At 38.0% G+C, this 25,862-nt stretch overlaps 1 protein-coding gene across 1 annotated transcript in view; it reads right to left on the reverse strand.

The window, feature by feature from the left end:
- The window catches only part of OSBPL11 (oxysterol binding protein like 11), a 70,810-nt gene that overhangs the window by 24,497 nt on the left and 20,451 nt on the right, over positions 1–25,862 (reverse strand). The window contains exons 2-7 of the mRNA XM_016199956.2: positions 25,430–25,498; positions 14,407–14,582; positions 13,231–13,310; positions 11,535–11,711; positions 4,822–5,023; positions 147–292 (exon numbers count right to left, since the gene is read on the reverse strand). Coding sequence (XP_016055442.2) covers positions 147–292; positions 4,822–5,023; positions 11,535–11,711; positions 13,231–13,310; positions 14,407–14,582; positions 25,430–25,498 — 850 coding nt within the window. The remainder of the gene's footprint in view (positions 1–146; positions 293–4,821; positions 5,024–11,534; positions 11,712–13,230; positions 13,311–14,406; positions 14,583–25,429; positions 25,499–25,862) is intronic.

The following is a 25,862-nucleotide window of genomic DNA, read 5'->3' on the forward strand; positions in this document are numbered from 1 at the left end:
TTCTTCCAAAGTCAATGCTGATAGAGTCTGCAAGAATGTTGGTCTGCTGTTAAGCTGACTTGCATGCCCTTACAATGAACAGAGAACTGACCCTCTTCAGTGATTTCTAATTTTTATACCAAAACCATATCTTCACAATACCTTACCCTTGCTAATAGTCCAGATTCTGCAACACACTGCTCTTCTGGGACTGCCACTGGCTTACTCTGCTCAGCTGCAAAGGGCTGGTCAGCTCCATTTTTGTAGTGGTTTGATAAAGGTATCTTTGGTTCTAACCATTCGATTGTCGATCCTGATGAAGTAAGAGAAAACTTTCGCTGAAACTTGCTCATAATCTGGAAAGTTCAGCAGATGTGGATTTTATTAAACAATTTTGTTTTGAGCCTACAAGACTAAAAGCAATTCAACCTGTTAAGAGACTCTGCCAAAAGAGCCATATGTAGCTCATTAGCATGCGAACCATGATTGGGTGTTTTACAAAAGAGCAACTTGCAACTTGAAATCAGATATCACCGTTTAAAAGAATCAACCCTGAATAGAACTGAACTCACTTCTTGGGCAAATCTGAGGATCACAAAGCATATCCCCACCCTAACAGCTGATTTGTTGTCCTTTCCCTATGAACCCTGCCCCTCTAATGATCACAAAGTATGCAAACGGGCTTTAGGGAGTCACAATAACAGAAGCCTGAAACCAAAACAGTAAAATTTGCTTCGATTTGGGTTGAATCTTATTCTCAGTAGCAAGTCTCTAACCAAGCAATATAGCTACCTTGATCTAATTTAAGAATTGTAAATACATGTCCATTCTTTTTTTCAATCATATACAAAAGCTCCACGTACTTTTAAACTGAAAGGCTCTTCTACTGAATAAATAATAGCTGACCCAGTGAAAGACAGTAGTCACATTTACAGGCCTGTCATCTTCTCAATTAATGACTCAAATGTCTCTTATTACCCTCAACTAGTTTAACAAAGTGGATTCTATGCCTAATCAATAATGGAAAATGTTCCATTTGATTTCAGAGGCTGATCTAGGTTTCACAGAAGCTTGGTTATAGAGTGCTACAATAAGGGACGCTCAGTCTACCAGGCAGAAATTTTAAACAGTATAGAATTTACTGGGTCTATAACAAAACCCCAGAATTCCTTAGAAAAATAAATTACAAAGTTACCAGGCTACCAGAGCATCTTGCCTTACCATTCAGTTCAGTTTCACCTGGCACTGGGGAAGTTCATGACTGGGGCAATGTCCTGAGTAAATTCAAGGGGCCTCTTTTTTTTTTTTTTGGTTAATCCTTACCCAAATACATTTTTTCCATTGATTTTTAGAGAGAGTGGAAGGGGGGGGACGGGGAGAGAGAGAAACATCGATGTGAGACACATCAATTGGTTGCCTCTCGTATGCACCCCGACCAGGGCCGGGGATTGAACCTGCAACCCAGGTACATGCCCTTGACCAGGAATCAAACCTGTGACCCTTTGGTGTGTGGCTGACGCTCTAACCACTGAGCATGCAGGCCAGGGCATGGGGCCTCTCAAAATTCCAAAGAAATGAAAACTTTGGTCCTACCTTAAAGTGTTTATTTTTAATATCAATATCTAGATTTCTTTACTTCTTTAAAAATAGAAAAAAAAGAATAAAAAAGCCCAGCCGGTGTGGTTCAGTTAGTTGAATGGCAGATCGTGCATGCGGAGGTCACCAGTTCCATTCCTGGTCAGGGCACATGCCCGGGTTGCAGGCTCAGTCCCGGGTGGGGGCATGCAGGAAGAAGCTGATTGATGTTTCTCTCTCATGGATGTTTTTATCTCTCTCCCCTTCTTTTTTTTTTTTTTAAATATATCTTTATTGATTTCAGAGAAAGGAAGGGAGAGAGAGAGTTGAAACATCAACAATGAGAGAGTCATTCATCAGTTGCCTCCTGCACGCCCCTGACTGGGGATCGAGCCCGCAACCCAGGCATGTGCCCTGACCGAGAATCGAATCACAATCTCCTGGATCCTAGGTCGATGCTCAACTGCTGAGCCACGCCTGACCGGGCTCTCTCCCCCTCTCCCTTCCTCTCTCTAACAACTGATAAAAACATATTTTTTAAAAAATAGATTTCTTTACTTCTAAAATTAAAATGAAGCACACAAACACTAACTTTAATAGATCTGTTTTAAGAGATTAATCAACTGATTAACAAAGCCCTTTATCAAACCAATCATTTGGTCTCGGGATCCCTCTAAATCAATGATCATTTCTGAGTCTTTGGATAACATACACTAAGACCTTATGTGACTAAACACTAATTTGAAATTAGATTTCATTTCTGTGTCATAATAACATTTGAGTGGGAAGATAATTCAGTTTTCCTTTCCAGTTATATTTTCATTTTCAAATGACTTAAGGATAAATTTCTACAGACATAATTTGAAAAACATAGCAATTTATAGTGAGAAATACCAGTATTAGTCAATATATTCCCCCAAATAAACAGAAATCTGTGCTGATGTGGGAGAAGAATTTTTACTTCAAACACTTCTACGAAGTTTACAGTGTTTCACTTTTTTCATTAAAAAAGTAAACTTATATTGTGCATGCTTTATTAATCACGAAGCAATCATTTAAAAATAAGACTGCATTAATTTAAACTACACAAATGAACCTCTAAAAAATTTTAAAACTATATAGATTTAATTAATCAAGTTTTTTTAAGCATCTAGTATCTAGCATTATACTACTTGATGTACTTTTAAAAAATTAAGTAGCATAAGCTGGAAACAAATTGTTTCATTTTCATATTACCAAACTAGAATTAACCCAAATTTCATTATTCAGGGTAACTCATCCAATATTCAACACAGGGAATAGTTAAGTAAACCAAAGTACATCTATCCCTCAAAAGAATATAATGCAGTCAATACAATTTACATTTACCAAAAGCATATCACACATTGAAAAATGTAAAATACAAACATATATTTTCTAATAACAATGGGATGAAACAAACAAAAACTAAAAAGAAAAAGAGAAAAAACTGGCGGGGAATGTACTAACATATTAACAGAAGTTTCTAGTTGACAAAATAATGCATAATTTTTGTTTCTCTTTCAATTGTATGGCAGCTTATAAGTTCCTTAAAATGTGTGTGTTGCTCTATAATAGGAGAAAATTTATATCAGACTTCTTAGAATTCCAAGGCAGCAGATCATGTTCATAGCTCACAATTTAGGCTCTTCTGTCACTTTGGAATGCCCGCTCCCCTCCCCCACCTACCCTTAAGAGATTTGGTTTTTGTAGCTCTTCTGTGCCTTTCCCAGACCTTTTTTTTTAAATCAGAATAGTCCATTTATATATTCTCCCACAGTACCTTGTTCCCATTTAAGGGGCACTTTATATATTACAGTGAAGTATTTACATCTTGTCCCCAAGTGGACAATGAGTTTCTTAAGGGGACTATACATAGTTTATTGGACTTTATAATATTGCCCTGACCTATACCTACAATTGACATTAGAAACAGTTTGGTATCTTGAAATATTGAATTTAGGAACATGTGATAGGGTCTATACCTGACTATGGTATACTTTCCTGAGCAGAGACTCAGTATCTTTCTAAAATACCTTTCTTTCACAAGTAAGGGGAGTAAGTTGGATAAAACAACGAGTTGTTGTGAAATACTAAGTTATTGCTGTTAATAAAATGTGATGCGGCAGGGGGATTACAGAGATGTTGTTATAGGGTACAAACTTGCAACTAGAAGATGAACAAGTTCCAGAGATTTAATTGCATGGCATAGTGATTATAGTCAACAATACTATATTTATATACATCGAAGTTGCTGAGACTAGATCCTAAATGTTCTCACCACAAAAAGAAATGAGAATTCTGTGACATGACTAAGGTGTTAGCTGATGTTTTAGTGGTAATCATATATATGTATCTATATGTTGCAATATTTATGTAACAAATCAACATGTATACCTTAAATTCACACAATGTTATATGTCAATTATATCTCAATAAAAACAACAACGTGTTGAATTCACTCATCTCATTTAGTAAAAAAACTTATTTTTTGTTCTCCCATGCAATAACATTCTTTTTCCCAGTAAATTAATTTCAACAAATAGGTGCTCTCCAATACTTGATGTGTACCTTATTTTTCAAACTAAAAGGTGACTTATAAACTTTAATATGTATCTCAACATGGAAACAATGAATAGTGGACTGAACCAAAACTCAAAAAATAACCCCAATGTGCCCGGACAGCATGGCTCAGTGGTTGAGCATCAATCTATGATCCAGGAGACCACAGTTCGATTCCTGGTCAGGGCACATGTCTGGGATGCGGGCTCAAGCCCCAATAGGGGGCGTGCAGGAAGCAGCCAATTAATGACTCTAATCATTGATGTTTCTATCTCTCTCCCTCTCCCTTCATCTCTCTGAAATCAATAAAGGTATTTAAAAAAAAAGAAAAGAAAAGAAAGAATTCCAATGTTTCTACTTTGGTCAACTGGATGAACAGTGATATCACCAATTTTAACAGAAATACAGGAGATGTGAGTTTTGAGTTGAGTTTTTGATATGAGTTTGAGGTCTCTAAAGAGATATTCAATGATATTAGACCACAAGTCATTTTAGATTCAAAAAAGGGCACAATAAAAAAGACATTCTATAACATTAGAGTGATCGTTAAAAGAGGCTCATTGGTCGTCTATTTCGTTTGTTTGTTTGTTTTTAATTAAGATTTTCTGAAGTTAGAATGACAACAAATGCAGTCCTTTCCAGGTTTTGGCCCTTAATGTTAAGTCCTACCTTTAATCTATAACTTACCTGAAGGCAATGAGCCCTTCTGATGTGAAGCATGCTGCAACTGGAGAATATGGAAGCAGTCATTTAAGCAGTTCATAGTTGCCATGGAAGTAGCTTTGAGCATTAAGAGATCCTGGTCCAAGGAGCTAAGATGGCCAGAAGCAGGAAGGCATTCAATTCGTCTAATCAAGTCTCTTTGTTGTCCTTCAGCATGAGACATCATCTAAGGAAAACAATAGTTCTGTGATTTCTGTATATACTATACATACAGTTGCCATTTCAATGACTATATTCAGCTGCTGAGCCACTTTTAAGCTATATTAAGCTTAGACATCTATTTTAGGTTTGTTTGGCTAGTCTCAATTAATGAGCCTCCAATAGTGCTTATCAACTGAGCAAAAGATGGTGACCTCTGTCAGCTGCACTTTTCCTTTGGAAGCAACAAAGCTCAAAAGCCCTGACAAACCTTTTATTAACAGCACAAATTTACATAAGCCATCAAAAGAACATTCCACTTCAGGTCATCTTTAATAGCAGCAGTAAATATTTCATTCCAAAGTAAAATTAATTTCCAATCTGGGCTGTCAACCACTTTCTTCTCAGCACCCCTGTTCAGGTTCAATTTGAACCTACATTAAGAATATGATGGTTTACCTGCTTCCTCTTTCCTAATCTAACTTTCTGATCCTATTAGTCTGACTTTGGAGCAAACACTGAATATAAGCTTTTCAGGTTAAAAGAATTTAATACACTCTGCTTTGATCAGGAGCTGAGGAAAAGAAAGGGTGACTAAGCTCCTCTGACTAAATCAGTAACCAAGGAAGAATAATGAGCCTATTTAGGTTCCTCCTAAGGCAAACCGTGGGGGATAGTCATATATATATGGCCTATATACAGGGGGTGGGCAAAAGTAGGTTTAGCATGTCAGGAAATTAAAACAATAAAGAATTCTGTGCCAAAGTGTGCTTGAGTATAGCAAGTAGACTACAAGAATGTGTAAATAATGAAGGCCGACAATTCGAGCATTTAGGAAGTTGTACCTAAATGCACTGTGCCACTGTGACATTCTTTTGAGTTAAAAAAGTTATTGTAATAATCATAACCTGCATGTCTTTTTCCATATAAACTGTAAACCTACTTTTGCCAACCCCTGTACTGTACTGTTCAATGACTAGAAAACAGTACCTGTTCTTTCTTTCTTTTTTTGTTTAAAGTATATCTTTATTGATTTCAGAGAGAGGAAGGGAGAGGGAGAGAGACAGAAACATCAATGATGAGAGTCATTGATCGGCTGCCTCCTGCATGCCCCTAACTGGGGATTGAGCCTGCAACCCAGGCATGTGCCCTGACCAGGAATCAAATGGCAATCTCCTGGATCATAGGTCAATGCTCAACTGCTGAGCCACGCCTGGCTGGGCAGTACCTATTCTTTCAACATCCTGGTAAAAATTCACCTCAAGGAGTTTCACAGCAGTTTCATTATCTCCAGACCCTATGCCCAGACTCTCTGACACCAGGGGGCACAAACAATAACCCAACCTTATCTTCCTTACACATTCTTTTTGTTTGATGTAAAACTATTAATCACTGAACTGTATGCACCCTAACTGAAACTTCTAACACATCAGAAGTACTTTTCTTACTCCTCTGCCTGTACCCCCCAATTTTCCAAAGTTAGAGCACTTCTTTAAGGTTTCTTGAAGGTCTGCTCTTGGGCCATAGTCCTCAGATAAGCCCAAATAAAATTCTTTCTAATATTTTCAGAGATCCAGGTTCTTTTCATTAACAGAGCTCTGCCCACTTTTTCTAACAGCACCAATGGAATAATAATGACAGATAAGCAACCCAATGTTTAAAAATAAAATTGAATTTATTATGCTTAATTACTTTCAATTGTGAGCAGAAGGTTCTTAGATTACCCATCCTTTTGACACTATTTTAATTCACATAAAAACTCTATAGTGGAGAGATACTTGTCACTTTCAGAGCCTCTGCTCCAGATAATTTTTAATAAAGTACATCAGAGGGCTAGTGAAAGAAATGCAAAATGATCCTACTATGTAAATCAAGTGTGTCACACATGAAACAGCCCCTGAAAACATATGTCAAAGTACTGGATCAAACATTCACCCTTATGAGAAAAAGATTTTTAATGAAAAGTATAGGTATAAAAGTATCTATACACACGCATATAAATTTTGAAACTAACTTCCAATAATCCAACCTTATGAATAACTACAACCACTTTGGAAAACAGTTGGCAGTATCTACTAGAGTTAAGTTTACAGAGCTAAATAAATGCAATCCATTATTGAACAATTATGCAACAGACAGATATGCATATATATGTTTATCAACTCAAGTGTCCATCAAAACTGGAATAGATAAATAAAATTAAGATATATTCATACAATAAATACTGTACAGCAAAGAAAAGAAAAAAACTGCTACACTCAACATAATAAATCTTAAACATGTTGACTGAAAAGAAGCTATACCCAAAGGAGTACAGATCATTTAATTCCAGCTTTAGAAATTTCAAAAATAGGCAAAATAAATCTATGGTGTTAGAAGTCAGGACAGTAAGGAAGAGTATAGTGATAGAGAGGCATGAGAGGGTCCTCTAAGGTGCTAGTAATATTTCATTTCTTGATCCACAATGTGATTACATAGGAATTACATCAAGATGTACACTTATAATTGTTGCACTTTTCTATACTATAAGCTAATAAAAGTTCATAAAGGAAACAGTCATGAGTAGGATATTCACAACATAAATAATCAGCTATCACAATATAACACTTAAGGGAAAAAAATGTTTCTTTGTGTAAATGGTCCCCAAAAGCCACCTGCTAGTGCTGATGTCAGAAGTGAAGAGGCCTAAGAAAGTGATACTTGGCTAGAAAAAAATTAACTTTAAAATATAATTATAGCACAAATGTTAAAATTTGGTAATGGCTCTTTCCAAAGCAAACAAATGAGTTGATCATATATTTACAAAGAAACATAAAACTGATTTGCGAAGCTATTTTAGTGATTGTTCCTATAAAACCAGTTCCTCAAGAAAGAGAAAACTTCAGGAAAGCTGAAAACTTGGTTAATTGTGTTTTGTAGCTATTTATGGCGAATATGGTGACAATAGTGTTATAGGAGACTGAGAAGTTAGGAAAATTCCAGGGCAGGAGGAACAGGGAAACTGAGACAAGAAAGTTAAACAAGGCCAAACATGCAGCCAGCTTGCTGCAAAACCTTATCTTGAAAACAAATGGCTCTCCTCACGAACCAAAGAGTAAATCACCCTGGAACTGCCACGGCAGGAGGGGGAAGGGGGAGAGAAAAAGTGGTTTTCATCTCGCTGTTTAAACAGAGCAGCCAGCAGTGTTGGGACTTGTTAAAGATAAAATCGCTAGATGCTTCTCATAAATTCTGGAAAAGCCATATAAAATAAAAGGAAGACCTTGAGCCTTGGCCACAGTGGCTCAGTGGTAGAGTATCGGCCTACTCACCAAAGAGTCTCTGGTTTGATTCCTGGTCAAGGGCACGTACCTCAGTTGCAGGTTCAATCCCCAGCTCCAACACGTGAGGGAGGGAACCAATAGATGTGTGTGTCTCCCTCTCTCTCTCCCTCCCTCCCTTCCACTCTCTCTCTAAAAAAAAAAAAAAATATATATATATATATATATATATATACACACACACACACACACACACACACATATATCCTGAGGTGAGGATTTAGGGTATATAACCCCTTGAAACCCAACCAGACTCACTTCTCAGGCTAGCTGAGAAGCCCTATCTGCACTTGAGGTCAGATATAGTTTAATAGATTTGCTTGCCTTGCTTCTTTAATAAATTTACTTGCTTTACTTTTTAATAAACTGGCTTTACTACAATGCAATCATCCAGAGTCACTCATTTGAATTCCTTCCTACGAGACTGGCAAGAACCGAGGAGGGGACGGCCCTCTCCCTTCAACTCAGGGAGCTGTCTGATAACACCTTTTCTGGTGTTTCTGGTGCCTATAACAGTAGCGTATCACTTAGGTGGCAGCATCTAGTTTGTCTGAAAACCAGATTAGAATCATGATTTTATCACTTGTATTTTAATTGTCTATCTTCCTTACTAGACTGGTCATTTTAGCTACTCCGAGGGCACAGAACAGCACCAGCATGAAGCATGCAATGAATAATGGAGTGATTTGATAAATAGCATTAACAGTAAACAATAAATACTAAAATAGGTCATTTTAATTAGGTAAAGCTTTAGTAACAAATTCATGTTCAAGTACAATATGAGTATTCTCAGTCAGTTGGTTTTGCCAGCTTCTACTTAATCTGTTGCTAGGCTTATCCATGGACTTTGATTAAAATGTTCCTTTCAAACTCACTATGAATATAGCTTTGCATTATAACCTCCTGGAACTGGATCGCTCTAGAACAGCAATTCTCAAGGTGTGAACTAGCTGTCTTTCCCTACAGATTACCAGTGTGACACTATAAGAAATATGTATTTGGTCTGTGTCGCTCACTCCTTCCTGGCACATGGCAACTAAACCTATGTAATTTCCTAAATTTTTAGAGCATAGGGACATCTTTTGTTATATTTGGTTTTGTTCCTGAAATAGCCTCAGAGCACAAAGGTGAGATGGGTGAATAACTTTTGTTATTCATTACAAACCCTTTACAGTCACACTAGAGTTTATGGCAATGGGGAGATTTTTGCTGAGTCCCACATTACCTAGGGGCTGGTTGCCAGGAAACACTGTGATTAGAGGTTGAGAACTTTCAACCCACACTCCAACCTCTCAGGAGGAGAGGAGCAGGGGCTAGAGATTAAATTAATCACCAATGGCCAATGATTCCATCAGTAATAAACCTCCATAAGCACCCAAAGGAAGAGGTTAAGAGAGCTTCTTGTTGATGAACACTTGAAGGTACTGGGAGGGTGGTATGGCCACAGAGGGCATGGATGCTCTGTGCCCTTTACCCCAAATCTTGCCCTATGTATCTCTACCATTTGGCTGTTCCTGAGTTATATTCTTTTATAATACACTGGTAAAATAGTAAATAAACTGTTCTCCTGAGTTCTATAAGCTGTTCTAGCAAATGACTATACCTGAGGAAGGAGCAGTAGAAACTTCAGATTTATAGCTGGTTGGTCAGAGGCACAGATGACAACCTGAATTTGTGACTGGCATCTGAAGTGGGGACAGTCTTGTGGGACTGAATTAAATTAAATTGTAGGATACCCAGCTGGTGCCCACAGAGAATTAGAGAACTGCTTTTAGTGTGGGGAAACCCCAACACATTCGGTGACCAGAGTACAGAAGTATAGAGTGCCAAAGTAGAGGAGAAACACAGGAGTGTCTTTCCTTTACAAAATGACTGTTAGAAACTATAGATATTCAGACCTGGGGGTTTGTGGTAGACATTTTCCCAAAATTAAAATGAGCATGACACTTCAAGAAAAACTGACAGTATTTGTTGTCAATTATAAAATCTGAGCTTCAAAATGAAAATCAGAATTTTGGAAAACCTATCTGTGTCACCATAAGCTTGACAGCGTCCCAATACTGAAAGCTTTTTCTGATGAGATGGGTGGGGATGTTAATGAACATGAATTTCTAATAGTATACAATGATAAAATAGATCAACACTTGCAAGACCTACATGTTTTCCAAATAACTAATGCATGATATTACAAAATCATGCATAGTTTAGCGCCCATTCAGAGTGTAAAACATACCAACACATTTTCATATAACAGAATATGAGTACACTGATATATATTAAATTCCCCACTGCATCTAACATTTAAAAGACTACCACTGTCAAGTTTCCATGTGGTACTAAAGAACAGCCACAATTAACTTAAAAGGCTATTAAAATATTCCTCTCATTTCCAATCACATTATCTGTGTGAGGCCAATACACAGATATCTACAAGCTCTATCAAATTTAACTCCACAAACAATACCTGGAATATTTAGAACCTAACAACTTCATCCTTTATTAACTAGAATGATTTGGCACTTGGTTTGAAAGAGAAAGAGGCAAATGTTGAGCTAAGGCAACATCAAGGATTTAACTATTCCATTTTTGTGTATACTTGAAATTTTCTATATATATTTATATAGACATACATATGCTTTAAAAGAGTCGCTTGTTTGACCATATAGTTTTCCCACTAGACTTAAGTTTTACATCAAAAAAGTCTGTACTTTTACTTGAGAAATAAAAGATAGACTTTGGAAAACGAGAGTGACAGACTTGAGGAAACTTTGGACACCATATATAATCAGGGAATCTTTTTTTTTAAATTTTTCAACCACAGTCCACATTCAATATCATTCTATACCAGTTTAAGGTGTATAGCAGTGGCCAGACCACACACTCCACAAAGTTGTCCATCCCCCATACTTCAAGCACCCACCCAGCCCCACACATAGCTATTATAACATTACTGACTATATTCCCCATGCTGAAATCCACATCCCTGTGACTATTCTGTAACTACCAATTTGTAGTTCTTAATCCCTTCACTTTTTCACCCAGTCGCCCAATCTCCCTCCCTAATCAGGGAATCTTTACAACCTAAAAATTATCTCAGCATACTAGATGGGAAACACTAAGGGCCCCAGAAGTCACAAATAGAATTTAAAATTTTTTTGTGATAAACCAAGTAGGTAAAATTATTTTGTGCATTTTAACTTGACTTCAATTCATACTTACTTCTCTGACTTCTACAAGGTGGTCTGGAGGTAAGTGAGCTCTTTTGCTCGTTGATTGTAGTTTGGAATGTCCAACATTAAAAAAAGAAGAGGCATTTTGACTTGGCCTTCTCTGGGATATAGGAGAATTACCACTAGATGCAAGTGAGAAGCTCCGTGATTTCAGAGGAGGATTATTCTATTAGACAAAGAAAATCATTCCTTTTAAAAACAATTTAGGCTCTCTAACCTTCAACCTATGAGGTTTACACATGAGTAGTTTTAAAAATTAATTTCAGAAGAATATTTCTGAAAATGACCAATTTTAACACAAAGTATAAGCATTTCACATATCCCATAGTAAACAAATTTACTTAGAAACTTAATTCGAGGTGTACTATCAAGAATATTTTTCCACATTTTATAAATATTAGAGTAATAAATTTCTAATTTCAGACTTTGAAACACCATGAATGAAGCAAAAAATGTACTTATAGCAAGAGTCAACATAAATTTTCTAAATGTAACATGCAAGTATCTTTGGAACAAATTGGTGCTTTCTGATCACTGCCAATGATTGTAATCTTGCAGTAAGAGTAAAGCTTTTATGTCAAATTTCCTGACAACTGTGCAGTAGGCCTAAATCATAAACAACTTTGTAAAACTCACTTATGGGGGAAAAACACTAGGAAAAAAATTTTTTTGAAGTCAAACTATCACCTAGATATGGAATCCTTTAACTATGCTTTCCAGATACTAGTTTTTAGATATCTCTAACCTCAGATTTAAAGTACTAAGATCCTCCTTTTCATCTTATAAGTAAAAAAAACCTCCAAAGAAGATATACAAATGACCAATAAGCTTATGAGAAGACTGTCAATATTATTAGTCATTAGGAAATGAAATCAAAACTACATTGGCATTCCATTTGACACCCACTAGGATGGCCATAACAATAAATTTTAAAAAAGGATTACAACAATAAGCATTGGCAAGAATGTGGAAAACTGAAACCTTCATACGTTGCTGGTGGGAATGTGAAATGGCTCTCAGCCACTTTGGAAAACAGTTTGGCAGTTCCGCAAAAAATTAAAGAGAACTACCCCATGACCCAGTGATTCTACTCCTAAATATATACCCTAGAGAACTGAAATCCTGTATTCACACAAAAACTTAAACACAAATGTACACTGCAGTATTCTTCATAATAGCCACAGAAAGGAAACCCAAATGCCCAACAACTGATGAATAAATAAAATATGGTATATCCATACAATGGAATACTGTTCACCCATTAAAAAGATATGAAATTGTGATACATGCAACCACACAGATGAACCTTGAAAACATCATGTTGAGTGTAAGAAGCCAGACACAAAAGAAACACATATTGCAGGATTTCATTTATATCAATGTCCAGAATAGAAAATCCATAGAAATAAAAACCAGATTAGTGTTTGCCAGTGGCTTGGAAAGGGGAGAATAGGGAGTGATTGCTAATAGATATAGTTTTTTGGGAGGATAATGAAAATGTTTGGAATTAGAGAGTTGCAACTGTCGCACAATCCTGCAAATATACTAAAAAAACACACAGAACTGCACACTTAAAAGAGATTTTATGGTATGCGAATAGCATCTCAATTTGAAAATGAAAAAAGGAATTAAAAAAAATTCTTTCCCCATTTCTGTGCATTAATATCGTACATGAATCCACATACCTTTCCAATAGCTTCAGTGTGATGTTGTGTACATATCTGAAGTCTGCTAACCCAATGCTGTCGCTCTTTAGCATCTGTGGCTGATAAAAAGAATCTACAAGTTACTTACTTTTATAATTATTTTTGGAATACAAATTACATAATTGTCTACAGCAGGAAGAAAAGGTCACTGAAAACCAGGGATTGGTTTTACTCTCCCTAGAGCAAATGTCCTGACTGCAGGGAGATAGAAAAGAGCCGCAAGCACCAACCTTGTTAGGTAACACAGAGCTAATACGTGGATCTTTCATAAAGAGGATAAATTACACACAGCTAGATGGGGATATGAGACGAGGTATCTTAAGTTTCTCATAAAAATCGGCTCTTATTTATAGAAATAACCTTTATTAAGCATTTAGTGTGTACTCAATACTTTTAGATTTTTTTAAAAAAAATTTTTTAATATGTTTTATTGATTTCAGAGAGAGAGAAATAAAAACATCAGTGAGGAAACGGAGTCATTGATGGGCTGCCTCCTGCACCCTCCCCCCCCACTGGAGACAGAGACTGAGCCTGAAACCAGGGCATGGGCCCTGACTGGGAACTGAACAGTGACCTCCTGGTTCATATAGGTCGATGCTCAACCACTGAACTACACCAGCCGGGCAATACTTTTAGATCTTAAGCAGCATGCTCAGCTAAGATTATCATTATACTTTATGTATATTAATTAGATGAAAAACACAAACTTCTACATAAATTTATCTAAATAAATATAACTTTTATTTAAATGAAAATGAGCATTTTTAATAAATCCCAACTATGTCCATTAGTTCCTGAAAACCACAAAGGCATACACATCAAATCAAGAAAAGGGGTAAACTACTAATTAATGGCAGACATAAAAAACTATCACTTAAAGCAGCCTGTTTTTAGATTTTTCAGTAATTAGGGTTTCATCTCCACAGATATTTTGGACGGATCAATCTTAAACAGACCTGTTCATTGTCCCACCTGAAAAAAAGTATTTATTAAATCAGATTTCATAAATTCTTAAAGCAATTCCAAAGTTTAGAATACTGCATCTATATCATCAATGACAGTTGTTTCTCTAATTCCAAATGAAAGCAGGGAAGTACACCAACTTCTCAAGGGAAAAAGAACATCATACTATTAATTCTCAAATCTCAATCATACCTCTGAGTTTATACTGTTCCCCACTGGCAGCATTTACAGTGAAGGTGTGAGAGTCTTCATCACTGGGTGATATTACAGCTCCTGCAAGCTGCAAAGTACCTCTGGGTTTTTGATTTCTAGACTGTTCATTCACAAAGTATTCCAATAACCCAGCTTCATTGTTTAAAACAAAAAACCTGTAATGAGTTTAAAAAAAAAGGGGGTCATAATTTTTACACATTTCCCCTAGTCAAACTAAAGCAAACCAAGTTTTTTTTAAAAAAAATAGATTTTGAGAGAGAGAGAGAAACATCAACTGAGAGCAAAACACAGATCAGCTGCCTCCTGCATGCCCCCTACGGAGGCTTGAGCCCACAACCCAGGCAAGTGTCCTGACCGGGAATAGAACCAAAAATCATTTGGTGCACAGGACAACCACCAACCAAGCCACACCAGCCAGGGCAAGCAAACAAGTTTTAATCACTTACACACTTTGGAGTTTTCGCCATTAAAAAAAAATAAAATTCAAAAGTATTTCAAGAAGTACTTGGAAACACTAGGTTGAATATCCTAGCACTATAAAGATTATTGAAAAATTGATGAGTTTAATAAAAGATATAAAACCTCCAGCTGAGGGAGAGGCATTCAATAGGGAAAAAGCATATCAGATAATACAAAAAGGAAACAAAGACACAGTATCCTTTTGGAGGAAGACTTCTCTCCAGAATTCATTAACAGAAAAGGTAAACTGCCCAAGGAAAAATGGCAGGGATAATTTTATTTAAAATTCATTGCAAACAAATAAAACATGAGTTCTGAGGTTAACTAAATGCTAGGTAAGAAATGAATCTAAGTTAGGATTTAATCAGTAAAATATACAATGAGAATAAATGTGAGGGTAGAAAGATTTTGTGAATGTATCACCAAATAGGTCACAACTAAAGATTACTTGTCCTGTTTAAAAATGAAAAAGCTGCAACTGGAGATTCAGAAACATTCGAAACTTGAGACTAAATAATGAAATACTGATACACTTTGGAAAAGAATTTGATGTTCTGATTTGCTTCTAGATTAACTGCTTTAGGAAATATATTAACTCAGATTCCAATTTAATTAGTATAATAGCTGTTTTCTTTAAAAAATACAAAAAATTCCAATTTTAAAAAATTAACATTTGGGCTTGGAGCAGATTGGCATTCTACATGTTAACGTGCTCTATAACAGTAACAATCTGATCCAGTTCAAGATCCTAGAAGACATTCTCTTAAGCAATGCGGCAACCATACCAAACTGGGAGAAAATAGAATCAGCCTTTTATTCAGGAAAAAAAATGAGAAGCAAGCAAAAGGAGTAGAAAAGCAGTTGCCTAATAAGGGAGATGTGAAAGCAAAGAACTATTGTTTTTCTTGTTCATCTTTTAGCATGCTTCTCGTTTTAAAAATTATGTTCACATATTTTGGTAAAAAAAGAAATTAATTTTAATATTTTAATAGTTTTAAAACTTCCATATCATTAATTACTACAGGAGTTAAATACCTTTTCATGTGTTTTAGTGACCATCCATTGTTCTACTTACAGTGAACTGCCTATCAAGTTTTACCCATTTTTAAAAAGGTTATTTTATTCCCCCAAAGTTTTAAAGGGATTATTTGAATTAACATAAGTTGGTCACTGGCACCATCTTAAATTTCTGAAACATAAGACTTGTCCTAAGTAAAATGCATATATGAATCTGCTATGGTCTGAGTGTGTCCCCACAAATTCATATGATGAAACCCTAACCCCTAAGATAATAGTATTAAGAGACTGAACCTTTAGGAAGTGATTAGGTCACTGGAGGCAGAACCCTCATGAATGAGATTGGTGCCCTTATAAAAGAGATACAAGAGCATTCGCTTGCCCCTTTTCTACAATAGGAAGAGGGTCCTTACCTGACCATGCTGACACCCTGACCTTGGACTTCCAAACTCCAGAACTGTGGGAAATAAATTTGTTGTTTATAAGCTACCCACTCTGTGGCATTTTGTTGTAGTAGCCCAAGTGGACAAAAAAATGAAAGCAATCTCTTCAATATACTAAAAACCACTGAGCTGTACATTTAAGTGGGAAAACTGTATGGTATGTGTATTCTATCTTTAAAAAGCTATTAACAAAAGGATTGAACAAACAAGAAAGGAAGAAAGGAAGGGGAGAAATGTCTTCTCACTGCTCTAAGCAGTAAGTACAATTTATTTCTTCTTCTTGTTTTTAAATTTATCTTTATTGTTGAGAGTATTACAGGTGTCCCATTTCCCCCCCCAAGTGACCCCCTCCACTTCGCTCCCACTCCCTCCCCAGGCCTTCACCCCATTATTAACTATGCCCATGGGTTATGCATATATGCATATAATTTCTTTGGTTAATCTCTTCCCACCCTCCACCCCCCTTCCTTCTTTCCTCTGAAATATGATCGTATGGTACATGCGTCAATGTCTCTGGAACTATTTAGTTCGTCAGATTCTTTTGTTCATTAGCTTCTTCTTAAAGAAGACTCTTCAACTTTTCCTGTAGTGCTGGTCTGGTGGTGATGAGCTCCTTTAGCTTTTTCTTATCTGAGAAGCTCTTTATTTGGCCTTCAATTCTAAATGATAGCTTTGCTGGGTAGAGCAATCTTGGTTGTAGTTCCATGTTTTTCATCACTTTGAATATTTCTTGCCACTGCCTTCTGGCCTGCAAAGTTTCTGTTGAGAAATCAGCTGACAGTCGTATGGGTGATCCCTTGTAGGTAACTAACTGCTTTTCTCTTGCTGCTTTTAAGATTCTTTGTCTTTAACCTTTGGCATTTTAATTATGATATGTCTTGCTGTGGGGTTCTTTGGGTTCCTCTGTGCTTCCTCGACTTGTAAGTCAATTTCTTTCCCCAGGTAGGAGAAGTTTTCTGTAATTATTTTTTCAAATAGGTTTTCAATTTCTTGGTCTCTTTCTTCCCTTTCTGGTATCCCAATAATACAAATATTGGGCTTCTTGAAGTTGTCCCAGAGGCTCCGTATACTATTTTCATATTTCTGGATTCTTTTTTCCTTTTGCTCTTCTGGTTGGGTGTTTTTTGTTTCCTCATGTTCCAAATTGCTGATTTGATTCTCAGCGTCCTCTACTCTACTGTTGATTCCATGTAAATTATTTTTCATTTCAGTTCCTGTAGCCTTCATTTCAAATTGGTATTTTATTATGTTATCGATTTTCTCAGTTATTTCCCTAATAGTTTGCTTAAACATCCTTATAAACAAAATTCTGAACTCTGTATCTGTTAGCTTGCTTGGATCTATTTAGTTCCTCTTCTAGAGATTTCTTCTGTTTTTTCCTTTGTGACATGATTCTTTGCCTCCACATTTTGGCTGCTTCCAGGTGTTTGTTTCTATGTATTAGGTAGAGCTGCTATGTCTCCTGGAATTTGTAGAGTGGCTTTGTGTAGTAGGTGTCCTGTAGGGTCCAGTGGCTCAGCCTCCCCAGTCACCTGAGCTGGGCCTTCTAGGTGCTCCCCTGTGTGGGCTGTGTGCACTGTCTTGTTATAGTTGAGCCTTGGCTGCTGTTGGCGTCCTTGGGAGGAATTGACCCCCCAGCCAATCAGCTGTGAGAACCAGCTGCAACTACAGCCAAAGAGCTGCTGTGCTGGAGACACCCCTATGGAGCAGGATTTACTTCAGTGGGGCTTTGGTGTTCACCAAGTGCGCCCCTTGAGTGTCAATTGTGGATGTGGTAGGGTTGTAATCCAGCATGGTCGAGTCTGACCACCAGGTGCACTGTCTCTGGGGCCTCCTGGGAGGTGCAAAGTCAGCCTGCGCCAGTGCCTTGCCAGGGGCCACCCAGCATAAGCTACACAGCAAACCGTAGTTGGCTGCTACTTGTGCTGGGCTTAGAGGTGTCCAGGAGGGGCCAAGCTATAAGCCAATGCACGCTGCCGCTAGTGCCAGGCTGGGGACACTTAGCAAGCCATATGCGGCGCGCTGCTGCTTGTTTGAGAGATTTTAGGAAAGTCCCAAGCATGAGACTTGAGAGGCCACCTGCACAGAAAAGCCACTGGAAATGGCCTGGATGAGCTTGCAGGTGGGGAGGGGCGGGGCCTCCGGGAATCACGGGGCGGGGCCAAAGGTGTGAGTCAAGCGCTGGCGATTCAAATATTGCCTGCCTGCCGGCTGTGTGCAGGGAGGAATCACCAAAGAAGCAATGGCCTCTGCCAGCTCTTCTGCCTGGGAGAAAGCCGCCCCTCCAGCTCTTGCCCAGATTTCAGGCAGGTTAGTTCCTCCCCAAGTGTCCCAGGTTCCTTTCCAGCTGCTGCCCGGCGCTGGGCTCAGAGGGAGCGCGTCTGAGTGAGTCCATGCACGAGCCCTTTAAGAGGAGCTGCTGGGGCTCCCGCAGCCTCCTCGACCCTCAGCCACAGTCCCCGATGGTTTCACAGCCTGGAGTTGTGGGGACATCTCTTCCTGGCCCTGGAGCCCTGAGCTGGGGGCCTGCTGTGGGGCTGGGACCCATCGCTCCTCCGGGAAACCCCCACCGCCGAGATTCCCTCCTGGGTTTAAACCGTGGCACCGGATGTGGGCCCACGGCAAATCTCTAATTCAGTCCCGATCTGCCCAGGTCTCCGCCCCTCCTAACGGTCTCGGTGCTTCTTCAGTTCCCTGGTTGTAGGGCTTCTGTGCAGCCAGATTTCAGGAGGTTCTGAGTGATGGTTGTTCTGTATTTTAGTTGTAATTTTGATGTGGTTGCGAGAGGCGGCAGGTGCAGCTGTTACCTACACCGCCATTTGTTTCTGTCTCTGCTTTTCCTTACCTAAGTACAATTTATTTCAACAGGCAAAGGAAAATGACTGGTCTCTTATTCAAAAAGTAGTCAATTCAAAGAAAATTTATAGTATGTTTGGAAATGTCAAGTTTGCTATGAACACATATTTCTTATCCCAAAAGCATTACCACATTTTTACAACATGGGAAACACTCAGCTAGATATACAGAAAGTAATGCTGAGAAGGGACTGATAAAATTATAGAAACAAGCCAGTAACTGTATAGCATGGTGATTCCAGTTAATACTGTATTGTATACTTTAAAGATGCTAAGACAGATCTTAAAAGTTATCACAAGAAAAAAATTGTAACTATGTATGGGACGAATGTTACCTAGACTTATTGTGGTGATCATTTCCCAACACAAGCATATCTCAGAGATACTGAGGGTTTGGGTCCAGACTACTGTAATAAGGCAAGTCACAAAATTTTGGGGTTTCCCAATGCACGTAAAAGTTATGGTTACACTATACTGTAGTCTACTAAGCGTGTAACAGCATTATGTCTAAAAAATGTAAATACCTTAATTAAAAATACTTTATTTCTGAAAAATGCTAACCATCATCTGTGCCTTTTGTGAGGTATACACTTTTCTGATGATAGAGGGTCTTGCTCCATGTTGATGGCTGCTGGCTAATCAGGGTGATGGTTGCTGAAGGATGGCTGGCTGTCACAAGTTCTTAAAATAAGACAATGAAGTCTGCTGCATTGATTGAGAACAATTTTTCTGTAGGATGCAATGATGTTTGATAGCATTTTACCCACAGAACTTCTTCAATCCTCTGAACCCCTGCTGCTGCTGCTGCTGCTTTATCAACTAAGTTTATATAATATTCTAAATCCTTCATTGTCATTTCAACAATTTTCACAGCATCTTCTTGATTCCAGATCAAGAAACCACTTTTTTTTGCTCATCCAGAAAAAGCAAATTCTCATCCATTAAAGTTTTATCATGAGATTGCAGGATTCAGAAACATCTTCAGGCTCCATTTCTAATTCTTATTCTCTTGCTGTTTTTACCACACATGCAGTTACTTCCTCCAATTAAGTCCTGAGGTCCTCAAAGTCATCCATGAGGGTTGGAATCAACTTCTTCCAAATTCCTATTAATGCTGATATTCTGACCTCTTCCCATGAATCATGAATATTCTTAAAGGCATCTAGAATAACAAAGTCTTTCCAGAAGGTTTTCAATTGGCTTTGCCCTGATCCATCAAAGGAATCACTATTTATGGTAGTTATAACCTTACAAAATGTATTTCTGAAATAATAAGACTTGAAAGTCAAAATAACTCCTTCATCCATTGGCTGCAGAATGAATGCTGTGTTAACAGGCATGAAAACAACATTAATCTCATTGTATATCTCCATCAGAGCTCTTGGGTGACCAGGTACATTGTCAATGATCAGCAATACTTTGAAAGGAAATCTTTCTCCTTAGCAGTAGGTATCAATAGTGGGCTTAAAATATTCAGTAAACCATGCTTTCAACAGGTGTGCTGTCATCCAGGCTTTGTTGTTCCATTAATAGAGCACAGGCAGAATATATTTAGCATAAATCTTAAGAGCCCTAGGGTCTGCGGAATGGTAAATGAGCATTGGCTTCAACTTATAAAGTCACCAGCTACATTAACCCCTAACAAGAGATTTTAGCCTGTCCTTGGAAGCCAGGCAATGACTTTTCTCTAGCTATGCAAGTCCTAGACAGTATCTTCTTCCAATAGAAGGATGGTTTGTCTACACTGAAAATCTGTTGTTTATTGTAGCCACCTTCATTAATTATCTTAGCTAGGTCTTCTGGAGAATTTGCTGAAGTTTTTACAAGTTCAGCACTTGCTGCTTCACCTTGACTTTTATGTTATAGAGACAGCTTCTTTCCTTAAACCTCATGAACCAATCTGTTCTATCTTCAAACTTTTCTTCTGCAGTTTCCTTGCCTCTCTCAGCCTTCATGGAATTAAAGATAGTTAGGGCCTGGCTCTGGATTAGGTTTTGGCTTAAAAAAATATTGTGGCCAATTAGATCTTCTACCCAGACCACTAAAACTTCCTCCATATCAGCAATAAGGCTATTTTAACTTTCTTATCATTTGTGTGTTCTCTGGAGTAGCACTTTAAACTTCCTTCAAGAACTTTTCCTTTGCATTCACAACTTGGTAACTGGTGCAAAAAGCCTAGCTTTTGGCCTATCTTGGCTTTCAACATACCTTCTTCAAACAAGCCTCTAGATATTTATTTATTTCCTCATTAGATGATATGCTTTTTATTGATTTTTAAGGAGAAGAAGGGAGAGAAGGAGAGAAACACTGATCTGTTGCCTCCTGTATGTGCCCTGACCGGCAATCGAATCTGCAACCTTGCAGCGTACAGGAAAATGTTCCAACCAACTAAGCCACCTGGTCAAGGCTAGCTTTTAATTTAAAGTGAGACATGTAGCCCAGCTGACATGGCTCATCAGTTGAGCATCGCAGTTCGATTCCCAGTCTGAGCACATGCCCAGGTTGCAGGCTTGATCCCAGTAGGGGGCGATCACTGATGTTTCTCTCTCTCCCTTTCTCCCTTCCTCTCTCTGAAATGAATTAAAAAATAAAATAAAGTGAGACACACAACTCTTCATTTCACTTGGACACTTAGAGGCATACTGGCCTAATTTCAATATTGATGTGTTTCAGGGAACAGGGAGGCCCAAGGAGGGGGAGAGACGCAGAGGCAGGGAAATGTCTCATCAGTGGGTCAGTCAGAACACACACAACATTTACAGCCTCATTAAGCTGGCCATTTTATACGGGCACGGTTCATGGCTCCTTAAAACAATTACAATAGTAACATAAAAGATCACTGAACACCAGACACCATAACAAATGTGATAAGGAATAAGTTTGAAATACTGCAAGAATTACCAAAATGTGACACAGAGACATGAAGTGAGCAAATGCTGTTGGAAAGATGGCACCGATATACTTGTTTTATGTAGGGTGGCCAAAAACTTTCGCTTTAAAAAACACCATATCTGCCCTGGCCAGTATGGCTCAGTGGTTAGAGCATCTGCCCCACACTGAAGGGTCAAGGGTTCAATTCCCAGTCAAGGGCACGTACCTTGGTTGCAGGTTCGTTCCCTGGCCTGGTCAGGATGTGTACAGGATGCAACCAATCAATGTGTCTCTGTCACATCAATATTTCTCTTTCATTCCCTCCAATTCCCTCCTTTCCACTCTCTCCAAAATTCAATGAAAAAAGTATCCTCGGGTAAGGATTAATAAAAAACCCCAAAAACCTGCAATATCTGTGAAGTGCAATAAAGTGCAATAAAATGAGGTATGCCTGTATATAAAATTATTGAATCATTGCCCAGCCGGCATGGCTCAGTGGTTGAGCATGGACCTATGATCCAGGAGATCTCAGTTCGATGCCTGGTCAGTGCACATGCCTGATTTACAGGCTTGATCCCCAGCAGGGGCATGCAGGAAGCAGCCAATCAATGACTCTCTCATCATTGATGTTTCTATCTCTCTCTCCCTCTCCCTTCCTCTCTCTGAAATCAATAAAAATATATTTTTAAAAAACACACAAATATTGAATCATTATGTTGCATACCTGAAACTAATATAATGTTATATGTCAATTATATCTCAATAATAAAAATAAGCTAATAACTGATTATCTAACACCAAGATGATGCTATGGACCCACTGGCAATAAGAGAGCACTTTGGGATATCTTTCATTACACATAGATCAAGCCAAATATTCTTCCTTCATCCCTTCTATGGAGAGATATTTTACAATATAAGAAGATAGGGGATTAAGACAATCTACATAGTGAGGAAACTTAACAAAGCTATTTTTCCCAGAAGAGTACTACACTTTTGACTGAGGCATTTTTAGCAAGTTGACCTAACCAGTTAAATGAGCTAAAGAAATATATAAACAAAGACTAAGTGTGATGGGGAAACTTAGGATTCAGCTTTTTACAAATCTTCACCTGCAGAAAATTCCCCTAAGTTGTTAAAACAATGTTAGGATTGGCAATTAAATAACTTCTTTTTTTTGCAATTTCAAAATGACAATTGCCAGTTTGGAGAAAATGACTAAACTTTGGACTAGCTCACAACTTAAGTGAAGTACTATCAAATGCAACTTTAATTCAAAAAACATTCTGACTCAGAAGTTTATCTTATAATGACAAGAATAAACTTTAGTCAAGATTTTGGAAGGAAAGGTAACCATATGCTTTGTTCCCACCATCCCAGGACTTTAATGTTTAGTATATGTAGAGACTTCTAAGTTAAAATGAGATGTGATCTCATCTTCAGGAATTTGAGTTGAAAGTAGGAGGTGGGTTCAGCAGAGGATCTTGCTGCTGTGTACTTTCCTAGGGCACTACACTCCAGAGCAAGCATTTATTTATATAAGTATGCCCATGCCAGATTTCTCCAAGCTGCATTAAGTTCTAAGTTGCTCTAAGTGGCCCTTAGTCAAAACAGACATGGACTGCAGGGAAACGGTCTTGAATATCTCACACAGGTGCAATGCTTTTGTTACAGAAGCTTCACCTATAACACAGGGACAAAAGTGGCTATACATGACAAAGAAACTGAGCTACTAAGCCTAGGGTCCCTTAACGTGGTCTTAACCTTTCTGTTCCCCTTTGATCATTCAATCTACCTGTTCCATGCTGAGGACCCAGTATATCTCTGTTATACCAGGGTGAAAGAAAATGGAAGATGGAAATTTTTTCTAGAGTGGGCTTACAACAGTCAGGTTGACAAGGTGAGATCTCTCTGATGGGGAAGTTGGTAATAGATCCTGTGTTCTTAGTAACAAATAGGAATTTGTCGTCATCACCCCCACACTTTCTGGTGCTGCTAAAACTGGCCTCTGACATAGTTGGAGGGATTACACTGGTAGAGGCAATGCCCCTCTCTATCCTAGAATGTCTACTTGGATCTGGAGGCTAACTCCCCAGGCAACCAGTGGCCAATAAATATTTATAACAGGCTCCTTCATACAATGATACAAACACCTACCCCTTCTTCCCATGTTCTCAAGTTATCACTGACTAAAAATGCCATCTTGAACATATACTTAACCTTATATGTTTGGATATGTTTTGGAGCTTTTTACTCTGTTCCACTTCTGAGATTTTCTCAATAATATTCTATGATATTATATGAATGAAAGTTGTTGAATGTTGGGGGAGAAAGTTAACTTACTCTCCTTCAAAGAAAAGAACAGAGAGAGAGAGAGTGATCCCACTTCTAGGAATATATCCTAAGAAGCCTGAAACACCAATCGGAAAGAATATATGCACCCCTATGTTCATAGCCCCGTTATTTGCAATAGCTAAGATCTGGAAACAACCCAAGTGCCCATCAGTAGATGAGTGGATCATGGTGATGGTTGCTCACCAATGTGAATGTATCTAATGGCACTGAACTGTACACTTATAAATGGTTTAAAATGGTAAATTCTGTTATGTATATTTTACCATAATTTTAAAAATTAGGTTAATCCTGCCCCCAACAGCCAATTCTACAAAGTATTTAAGATAGTTGGCTTTGCCTGGCTGGTGTGGCTCAGTGGTTGAGCATGGACTCATGAATCTGGAGGTCACTGTTTGATTCCCAGTCAGGGTACATGCCCAGGTTTCGGGCTTGATCCCCAGTAGGGGGCTTGCAGAGGCAGCTAACTGATGTTTCTCTCGCATTGATGTTTCTATCTCTCTCTCCCTCTCCCTACCTCTCTCTGAAATCAATAAAAACACATTTAAAAAGATAAAAATAAAAATAAAAATAAAGATAGCTGGCTTTGCTACTTACTGACTGCCCTGTGTGCCCTTGGGCTGGTTATTTAAACTCTCAAGGCCCCAGAGAAGTTTTGAGAACTGTACAAAAAACAGGCACCCTAACTCAAATCTGCTTGGTGCATCCAAACCACCCTAACAGCCTAATCACCACAAGTATTTTAATAAGCCCAAACCAGGTAAACAAGTGATTCTAATCCTAAAATAACAGTAACTTCTGAGGCATTTGGAGGCTGTCATTTGGAACAACTCCTCCCTCCCTCTAAAAAAAAAAAAGAAAGCCATCAGACTTTTAGAGAACACGGTAAATCCTTCCCTAAAAGTTTTCCCAGCCATGTTTGTACTAAAGTAATATCAGAATATAAAATTATCATCCCCAATCCTGATCTCTTGGGAGAATGATGTGTCAGAATAATCACACTTACCTGAACTGCCACCCAGTGACAAGGTTGGTGTACTTCATTAAGTAGCCACATACATTTTCCATGTGATCACTGTTTAGAAAAATCAAAAAGTGCCAGTCAGTGAAAACTGCAAGAAATATCAGGAAGTTAACTGTATAGTTTTAAAAATAGCTGTAGACATGTATGTTCTACAAATGCCTCAAACTTTCTTCAAAAGTAAAACTTAAAGGTTAACAAATACAAAGTATTAATCCCCCAAATTTCAGATCCATGGAATTGAATTTCACCAGATTTCTTCAAAACAAGCATGATCCAATATAAATTAGTATGTGTTATAATATTTCAAATATAAAATCATTATAGATCCTGTTTTGGATGAGGGTGTGATAACTCACTCCCATTCCCCCACCCCAGACAGGCATAAGGCAAAGTGCTCACTACAAGTCTTGCCACT

The sequence above is a fragment of the Miniopterus natalensis genome, chromosome 6, assembly GCF_054644295.1.
Source record: "Miniopterus natalensis isolate mMinNat1 chromosome 6, mMinNat1.hap1, whole genome shotgun sequence".
NCBI classification, from domain to species: domain Eukaryota; kingdom Metazoa; phylum Chordata; class Mammalia; order Chiroptera; family Miniopteridae; genus Miniopterus; species Miniopterus natalensis.